Source organism: Papilio polytes, unplaced genomic scaffold (assembly GCF_000836215.1).
Source record: "Papilio polytes unplaced genomic scaffold, Ppol_1.0 DF822178.1, whole genome shotgun sequence".
NCBI classification, from domain to species: domain Eukaryota; kingdom Metazoa; phylum Arthropoda; class Insecta; order Lepidoptera; family Papilionidae; genus Papilio; species Papilio polytes.
In genome coordinates, this window is record NW_013527026.1 from 1888138 (window position 1) to 1898396 (window position 10259).

At 34.0% G+C, this 10259-nt stretch overlaps 3 protein-coding genes across 3 annotated transcripts in view; 2 read left to right on the forward strand and 1 right to left on the reverse strand.

Moving 5' to 3' along the window:
* The first annotated feature begins 686 nt into the window (after positions 1-686).
* Positions 687-4940, forward strand: LOC106106634 (VWFA and cache domain-containing protein CG16868). The gene has a single exon (XM_013287247.1). It carries the CDS (start codon positions 882-884, stop codon positions 4443-4445), a length of 3564 nt encoding a protein of 1187 aa, XP_013142701.1. The 5' UTR covers positions 687-881; the 3' UTR covers positions 4446-4940.
* LOC106106635 (la-related protein 7) lies at positions 4577-8879 on the reverse strand. The gene is made up of 9 exons (XM_013287248.1): positions 8464-8879; positions 8123-8290; positions 7523-7801; positions 7409-7441; positions 7081-7113; positions 6676-7003; positions 6212-6333; positions 5827-5919; positions 4577-5491 (listed from the first exon to the last, which is right to left on the reverse strand). Exons 1-9 carry the CDS (start codon positions 8776-8778, stop codon positions 5279-5281), a joined length of 1584 nt encoding a protein of 527 aa, XP_013142702.1. The 5' UTR covers positions 8779-8879; the 3' UTR covers positions 4577-5278.
* Positions 8880-9152: 273 nt separating this feature from the next.
* Positions 9153-10259, forward strand: part of LOC106106395 (1-phosphatidylinositol 4,5-bisphosphate phosphodiesterase classes I and II-like) — a 53146-nt gene continuing 52039 nt past the window's right edge. The window contains exons 1-2 of the mRNA XM_013286971.1: positions 9153-9520; positions 9671-9817. Of these exons, the coding sequence (XP_013142425.1) occupies positions 9425-9520; positions 9671-9817 (243 nt within the window). The 5' untranslated portion in view covers positions 9153-9424. The remainder of the gene's footprint in view (positions 9521-9670; positions 9818-10259) is intronic.

Sequence of the window (10259 nt, forward strand, 5' to 3'; positions counted from 1 at the left end):
GTTCAACTGGGTTAATGATCGGACGGTAAGCCACGCCGTCTCTGACCAATCGATGGCGGTCTAACACGACCCCTATTACTCGCACGTACTGTCTAACAGCGTCTTTACAATTAACGTAACTTGCTAACGTCGTGAAGTCTACGATGGAGGTGTTGGACCTCGTTCAAGGTCATATAAAAGCCTTGACAAAAAATATATTTCAAATTATCTATACAGGATAGTTAAGTATAAAAAAGTCAAGACTGCTCAGTGGTTAAGCGGTTTGCCTTTGAATGTAAAGACCTCTTATCAGATCTCACGTAGGGCGATTGATTAAATTGGGCCAGCAATTTGCTGTATGCTTACTTATAAAATGAGGAGTATAAATTATTAAATGTAAAGCCTACTGATAAGACTGCAGTGTCCATTCTACACAGTTAAGAGTCGCGAAGATGTGATAGTTCGTTTGGACCAAATTAAGGAGTAATATTAAATACGATTTGACCACCGAATAAGTGAAGAATTTGTATCATCGTGGGTTCTGCAAGTTTGTTCGTTGACCAAGCACTTCATTATAAGAACATTTTTTTTTCATCACTTTTTACTTGATTTTTTTTCTTCTTATTTACGTACTCAACAGAGTATACACCTTTCGATTGTCTATGCTTTAACAAGATGACAACTGACCATAAACCTCAACCATAAAGTAAAAGAGAAGACTCAAATCTCAAACAAAACTCATGTTGTTTTATAGTTTGTTCTCAATTTATTAAAATAACATTAATCTTTTTACTATGATTAAGTCTTCGAGAGAAAAGTAGTATAATTATAAAATGTTTCATCTGAGTTTTTCAAAAATGCATTATTAATAGCAAGTGACAACTACATATAATGCTATCACAATGAAGCTAAGATCACTCATATTTTTAATATTTACTGCCTCCAATCTACATTTGATAATTGCTGAAAATGAAAATTGTACGAGAAGCAGCAGCCGTTGTGACTATAAGGCTAACGTGCGGAGATTATCAGACACGCTTGCCAGTAAGTTTCGTGAAATAGTGACCCAAGAACTTGGAAGCGAATATACAAATCACTTCGAGTTAAGAAATGCGTTTAAGGTGAACCGATATCAGTACAATGACAATAATATACTAGATAGTATAACAGATAAGTTAAATTACAAGCTTTCCTCGGCGACTAATATTCTGGTGGAAATGAAGAATGAAATGAACCAAAGCAATACTCCGTCCTTTACTCACCCTTGCCCTTTCAATTCCATTCGTAAATCTGTTTTTATTAAAAATACAAATATGTACAACTTGCCTTACATGGACACTAAATCTAAAATGCTAGATAGATTTAAAGACTTGAAAATAAAGAGACAATACTTCCTATCCCATATGGATTATGCAACTGATAAAGATTGTACAACTGTGCCACATTCTAATTTAAGATATTTATATCATAAGATAATACACTCCAATCCTAAACTAATTGTTTTTATTATTGACAACACTATATCGGCAGAGTCTCTTTTGCATGCTTTAGCTATAACAAAGGAGACTGCATATGCTCTACAGAGTATAGACATGATGGCTCTAAAGATAACAAATACGACAGACTTTTTCAAGTTTGAAGATTCTTGCAGTTATGGCATGTCAAATTTAGGCAATGCTACGGAAAATAATAAGCTGTTATTGCGGGAATATCTGACTACCATTGATATTTCAAGTTCCAATGTATCACCACTAACAATAAATATGGAAATACAGAAGTTATTACTTGAGAAAAAGTTGCCAAAAGAGAAATTATTCATATTATTAACAGACTCTAAGATATTAAAAAATGATACATGGTTGAAAATATTTCCATACAGCAAACACGAGGAGGACATTAAATTTGCAATTGGATTAATAAATGAAGGTGATATTGATAAAAATGGATCGTTAGAAATTTTACATGTTGATAAAGGACATAATCATTCTAAAAACAATACTATAATGAGGCTACATATAAATGATAGTGGAGTAATTGGTCAAATGGCTTCAGCATTTATATCTTTACTACCTAATAAATATGAAAATGAAATAAAAATGGAAGGCCCTGTGTGGGAAGCTACGGAGCGAGATTTTATGATGTCACTTGTTTACCCAATTTCAGCTGGTATAATTGGCTTAGATTTATATTGGTCTGATCTTGCGGAAGATATTATTTACTTTAAAGGAACCAATCAATGGAAAAGAGCATTCATCATGGATTTATCAGGAAAAGTTCTAATGCACACATATTTCCCAAGGCCAGAAGCAGCATCTGAAAAGATTAAATTTACTTATTTAGACGCGATTGAACCATATGATTTTATAGATGAGGTTAAAAAACATTTGTTGTCACAAAAATCAGGTAATAGTACATTTCTTGATCAAAATAGTACAAGAACAATAACATATTCTTGGAAATGGGTACTAAATTTGTACATTGTATGTGTTGTGTCTGAATCTTCAAACTCCAATTTATTCAATAAGTCAAACATATTTTTTACAAAAAGCAGTAAGGAAATTTTATTCCACAGGCTTGATTTATTTCCACCAAAATCGGGTACAACTTGTCGACATTTTAAGCAGATAGCTACTATTGATCAAGGTACTGTTTATCTAAGTCCTTCTAGTTTTCAATCTCCGTTTACATATCTTTATGATATGGGTGATGGTCAGGAAGCAGTGACGTATATGCAAAACTACTTAGCTTATTTAAAAAGTGTCGCCCATGGCTGGCTGTCTAATCCTGGCCTTAAAAATGAGATACAACAAGATGTTGGTTTCCTCAACTCCATTTTGTCATTTTTCAAAAGGCAACATTTGCATGGACCTTATTCTAAATATGTTGTCAGAAGATATGCCGTGACTGAAAGTGGTGTTTTAGTCATGTATCCAGGGACTGTCTTAGAGTATGATTATGAACCAGTCAGAAGACAATGGTTTACATTTGCTATGGAAAACCCTGGGAAAATAATTTTAACACCACCAAATTTAGATGTAGGTGGTGCAGGATATGTTGTGACTATTTCCTATGCTATAAAAAGTTTAGTGTATCCAACTATGGTTGTATCTATGGATGTCACTATGGGGTTCCTTTACAAACTTCTTATTGATAGCTTACCACTGTGTGCCATGTCTTATGTAAAATGTTTAATAATGAACAATCGGGGATATTTAGTTTCTCATCCTGGTTTGATGGATCCTAATAGCTCTGGTCCAATAGAACAACAGCATATTACTCATAAAGAATCAATGATTGCAATTGATTTGTTAAATCATAAGGGTTTTGTCACAAAAAGATTGTGTAATAATTTCTTTGATAAAACTATACAAAGGTTTTATGAATTTAATACTTCCTTGCCAAATGTGCTCTCTAATGTAGTCCCTGGTGATCATTGTATACATTACTATATAGCTACAATACCTGGAACAAATGCTTTTATAGGTTTAGTTAATGCATCATGTAATGTAGGAGCGTTCTGTCCATGCAGCATGGTTGATAGACTATGTTTGAATTGTAACCGCATGGAGCAAAATGAATGTGAATGCCCATGTGAATGTAGCTCTGAGATTTACGATTGTCCAGATGTGAATATGACAAGAATAAACAAAGATATACCACTTTGCGGTTTGATGCCAGAAAATAATAATCATAGATCGCATTACTTCCACAATTTTGCGGAAAACTTAAAATCCTGCTTCGATTTTCAATGTGAAACTTACCTTACACATTCTAGTTGTTTAGGTGTTTTAGGTTGTGAATGGTGTCAAGTAGATGCTGATGGTAGAACGCCTTTATCCTCACCATTTTGTACATCGCAGTCTACGTGTTTTAATGGAGTGTTAGGTGCTGTAACACCGTATGGTGAAAGTACATACGGTCATGCCAATAGAGAAGCTTTAGGAAGTTATTCTGCGATTGGTCCAATAGCGGGTTGTATTATTACAGTTAGTTTAGTGATAGCAGTAGCGATATATTGTTATAGACAAAATGTGACGACAGCCAGTTGCCATAATTTATATGTAGACGGCCCAGCAGAAACGTGGCACGATGCTGATGTGCAAATGAGTCACTTGCATTCTGAAGATATGCACGATCAGTCGGGCCAGGATAAATTGTTACCGGCAATGGAAATAGAAGCGCCGATATCGCCGTACCGCGTCATCACTGGCTACAGGCGTCCGCACACTGCAGGTGATTCCGATCACGGTTACTCTACCATGACACCTCACGAAGATTCCGAAGCAACAGGATTCTCAGTTAATGATCCAATTATTTTATCGGACGACACAAAATCGGATGTCAGCTGCCCGATTCCAGCCAAGATAAAGCCTAGATTAAAATCTGATTTTACGACCGTTGTACCTTGCGGTAAAAACAGTATAATAGCCCCAGTGACTGTTCATAGACACATGGAAGCATCATAGTAATAAATATAAGTTAATCTACCTCTTTTGTACATAATGCTGATAATCAATGTTGATTATTGTGATATGTTTGTTTGCTGACAGTTTTTATAACATAAGTTTTTTTGGTAAACTTGATTTTGTACTTGCAATTTTTTTACATCCTTTGGTGCTCGTTCTTGTACTATTACTTTTATGGTATTAATGTTCCAGAGAACAAATTGTACTACTATTTGACTACTTTTATTACTTAAGACGGTACTTAAAACTATGTATACTTTTAAGTCATATCGGATACGTAACATTTAAGAGGAAATAAAATGGAGCAGGTTATTGTATACAGGTTACTTCGTAGCTATAGTATTTATGACTTTATATGTTACTTTTTGATATATAAGGTTTACTTTTTATTTTTATACTGTGCCAGTGCCTCCTGCAGACTAATAATTTGTAATTGTGCGTATTTTTAAGACTGACCTTAACGTTACATGATAAAATAAAAACTATTTTATAAAACAAATATATTTTACTCTTATTTATTATTGAAATAATAACACACAAAGGTAAAGACTCAAGAAAATAATATATCCCTCTTGTACATATTAAAGTGTTCATATATCTTGGCGGCTCTTACTTGTGGCGCGCCGCGCAGAAAAGAATTTGAAGTGTAGCGGGGTATACAACGGGGAGGGGAAGACAATGCGCAGCGCGCCTATGGCCTTGAGCCTCAGATATTAGAAAATAATATTACCTCTGGTAGCGGTAATATTACTTAATTACCGTTTACTAATTATATAGGTTTATTTTTAGAGTTTAATAAAAAGAAATTAGACATCGACTTTTAGAGTTGTATTTCACTCGTCGAAGCGTATGTGTGTGTGCGTTGGCTGCGGGGAGGCGGGTGCGAGGGCGGGCGCGGGGGCGGGCTCGCGAGCGCGCGCGCGTCTCCCCCGCCGCCCTGCCCCCGCGCCCGCCCCCGCCGCGCGCGACTCCTCCGCGCGCACCCACTGCTCCTGCTCCTCCGCGCCGCACAACACACGCGCGCGGTTGTTCGAATTTGTACAATACTGTGAACAGAATAAGGTCCTAATTACATCACCGACTTCGGCGTTTTACAAGACCTAGTCACAAAGAATAATGCGCTGTTTACACCTGGCCAAAATAGCATAAGGCATTGATAGTATGGACTATATGCCAGTTGAATGCCAATCTAGTTACTGATTTAACTGTCCAACTTCAGTAGCCAAGTGTGAACTAGGCAAAAATTAAATCGTTAGAAGAGTTACCCAACTACAAATTAAGAGAAAATGAAATGTATTTTTTATGGCATTACAAAGATAATATTATTTTTTCAATCACATTTTTATAATATCGTGAACCAGTTACCCAAAAATATATTTACCTCATCAGCAGCCTTAGATGAGTCAAAGCGAATGATGACCTGTGAAAGTCCCTCTTTGGCTTCCACATGTTGAGCGTGGATATTACTTTTAATCTGCAACATACATTTTAAAGGTGAAAATATAAACTTTGTAGTCTGGGGTCATTTTACCATATTGTAGTTTTAAATGTACATTAAAAGACTAGCTTTCGCCCGCGGCTCCGTCCGCGTAGAATTAAAAAAAAAACAAAAGAGAGTAGCCTATGTTTTCCTCCAGACAATCTACATCTACACCAAATTTAATCGAAATCCGTTCAGCCGTTTAGGCTACAAACTCTAACAAACATCCATCCTTCAAAAATTTCGCATTTATAATATTAGTATATGTAAGAAATTAAATACTCACAGTTCTTTTAACAAGCCTGACGTCAAGGCAAGGTTCTGGCAGCACTTCCTCTACAAACACACCTGGTATTCTCTCCAAGGGTGTGACTGTTTTACTGCTTTCTATCTCTTGAGGTTTTATTGCTGTAATTTTATAAATTTAGTATTACTATTGATCTGTTACTTAGACATAACACACTGTATAATGTTTCAAATGAGTCATGAAACAAAAATTAGCCAAGATAATGTATAACCACTGTTAAGAGACATCCTGCATTTGCAGATGCATTGCCTACCCTTAACCATCAGAAAGGACACACGAAAAGAAGGAAATTCCATTGCCTATGCCACACCCTCACTGTTATCGCACATCATATTCCATCATATACTCTATTTCTCATATTACATATTCTATCTCTTTTCCAAAACAAATGAGTGAAATAAAATATTTTTGGTCATATATTGGTAATATGGTAGAATATGTACCTGATTCGCCTTCTAACGTGGGCGCTGCAGACGCTGGGATTGCTGTATAAACATTCTTCTTACTGTGGTACATAGCTCGAGCCTCTTTCATATATTTCCTTTGTAAATTGAGATATTTGTTCCTTAGTGCCTTCCATTCACATTTCGGTAGAACTTGCAAACCCCATAATCCGTTTTGTACTTCTGTCTTATTCAGTTTCTTGTCTTTTGTACCATTTTTTGTCTTTCTCTTCTTGATTTTCTTCTTCCGACGTGGTGATCCATCATTCTTAGATTCATCTTGACTGGTCATTTCATCTTTTGATTCTGCATCTGTTGTCTTACCTTCCTAACGATAAAATAAATTATTTTAGTAAAATCTTCTTTGAAAATAATTGCCATTGAAATAATGTTGAATTTATTTACCTCTGTAGGTGTTGCTAAACTTTTACTCTCATCCTGCAAAATAATAAGATACATTATTTAAGATAGAAAAATTGTTACTTCAAGATGCAAACATTGTGGGTGAGTAGTAAATTTATATAAATACTAGCTTTCGCCCGCCACTCCGTCTGCATGGTTTTAAAAAAAAAGTAAGTAGCCAATGTGTTCTTCCAGACTGTCATCTACATCTACACCAAATTTCAATTAAATCCGTTCAGCAGTTTAGGCTACAAACTCTAACAAACATCTATCCATCCATCTAAACTTTCACATTTATAATTTTAGTATGATAGAAAGCATTATTCTTTACCTCTGATGGTGTTGCTAAGCTTTTAGTTTCTTCCTATAACAAAAAACATATTAAATACTTATTAATTAATGATACATTAACATATTTTTTAATTTTAAATGTTAATAAACTTACACTTGGTGTTTCCACTCTTCTTTCAGAATCAGAATCATGTTCAATCTTCAGTTCAAGATTCTTCTTTTTGTCTTTTGATTTCTTGTTCTTCTTCTTCGGTGGTTCATAATCTTCTTTACTATCATTTGCATCATGTGGTGGTTCATCTACCGAAAACATTTTTATAGAAGATAGTTCTTCAGGTGGCATACATGTTGGTAACTTGCAGCCCATTTTTATAAAGGCATTGATACATTTCTGTGCTTCTTGAGGTTTTTCAAATTCAATGAAACCAAAACCCTGGAACATTCATAGAACTAGATTGAATTATAATAAAATAAATTTTTGACAATAATAATAGTAATAATCATTATGCAATTTTTGACAAAACAAGCTAATGGTTTTTATTTAAGTGAAAGTAAATTTATCATTGTCAACATCAGCTTTCAATTATGTTCTAATATGGACTGTCACCCAATTCTTATTAATCTAGATGCATGCACTAGGCATTATATAAACCAAAGGCGTTAGCAAGGAGTGCATATGAAGGGGTGTTCATAGACATACATGCTTAAGAAACATATACTCAGACATTTTCAAACAAAACATGGTTAACCTTACCTTAATTCTTTGTGTATTTCTAAATTTCGGCAATGAAATGTATGCTACATGTCCATAATTCGAGAAAACTTTCTTTAACCACTCTTGTGTTGCTTTAACCGGTATTGATTCTACGTAAACAGTTCTTGCATCAACATCATAAGGCAATAAAGGGGTTTTTCTTTTAACCTGAAAATATAAAATAAGATAAAATGGTATAAAACTCATTCCAAAGAAAGAGTTAAATATTGTAAGCATCAAATTTTGTGAATAGCAGATCTCATTAAAAATTAAACTATTTCTCTATAACTCTAATTGCGGGAAAGTGATGTAAAATTATATTATATTAAAATCTATTGTACCTTAAGTTTATCTTCAGATAGTTCCAAGAATGAGGAATGTGATAAAGCCTTCGCAATATCGTTGATTTCTTGAGTCATTGAATTGATTTTGTTGAATTTTAAAAATTCGTTGATAGGCACGTATGGGTCGTTATTCACTAATTCATTGAGATAGCGATCCTTGCTTAAGTTGGCATCGCTAAAGTAAAATTCCATTTGTTTTATGATGTTATCGTACAGTTGTCGTTTACGATGCCGTACTCGCTTTCTGGGAATGTTTTCAAGCTTCGATTCTTGTTTTTGATCAACAGTTTCTGCGGTTTCTGATTCCGGCATCTTTATATTACCTCTAAGGTAAATTTTATCAATTCAAAATTCAGCAAACAATCTACTAAACCAACGGATGAGAAACTTTTGGAAATGTGACACTTGACAGAAATGTGACAATTGCAATAAGAATATGACAGGTGACACTGGCAGTAACAATCACAAATTACAACACCAAGAGAGATATAAGTTCTGAAACTCAGAAGTTTGGTAAAATATTGCAAGAATTTATGTTTTATATAATTACATAAAATTGTGTTGTTCATTACTTAAACACAGCATACGATGATTTAAAATACATTATGGAATTCGTAAAAAATATATCTGGGTGAAACAAGCAAGAACATTGGTTCGCCCTGGTTCATAATGGAACACAATAGGATTTTGACATTTCTCAACTTTTCGTGGTCCAGTTCCGTCGTGTCGAGTATATGTGGAATAAATTTTTGTTAGATTGTGAGGCGTTTCGGGAGATTATTTGTTATAAATATTATTTCTGTTTCAATGCTTTCCGTTACGATTATTTTTGTGTTTCATTAAGTGTGGATGCTGTGTCTCATTGATCATAGATTTCAAAGATAGATTTGTGGCAAGGAAGATGTCAGTATTTATCTTGCACAGTGTTATTTCCGTTAAATTGTGGTAAATAATCGCAATGTCAAAAACAATAAAATCGGCCAACATAACTTTAAAGCCTATCGAGGTATCAAAGGCTTTACAAGAAGGGGAGAAATTTATAAAATGGGATGAGGTGAGTACTTTAATATTTTGAAAAGTTATTGAAACTTTTTTCACTGAAGTACAAATTTGAAATTGTTAGAAATTATCTTTTCTTAAATCTTTAACATTCTTAAGTTATTAATAAAAAGAAAGTATTATTAAAATTATTGTTTTTATTTAGGATTCCGGGGCTGGACTACCCGTTACACTTCGGGTGGATCCCAAGGGATTCTATTTATTTTGGACTGACCAGAATATGGAAGTAGAAATGCTGGACATAGCAACTATCAGAGATGTCAGAACTGGTGTCCATGCTAAACTGCCTAAGGTAAGTACACAACTATAAAGGTTTTTTGTATAATCATAATTTAATGTTATTGTTTTTGTCAAAAAAAGAAGAGTAATGACTTGTGGCTGGATGTTTTACTACATAATACATAAATATGAGATCAGGGATTTGTTTACAGTTTATTGAGACAATTATTACAAAATTAATCAGAAGTAGTGGTCAGAGTATTTTCATTTGCAGTAATTTCTGACAATAAAGTGTGCAACAGGTTGTGTAGCTGTTTTATTAGAATTCAGTCTAAAATATTAATTGTTTTTATCTTCAATCTTATGTACACACAACAATGTTAATTGCTCAACATGATAGAATTTAATATGTGCGTCTTAAATCTATTTATTTATTTATTTATTTATTTATTTACAATAGGAAGCCAACATATCACATGAAATAAGTTCTGTATGATGAAGAAAACTAATTATAA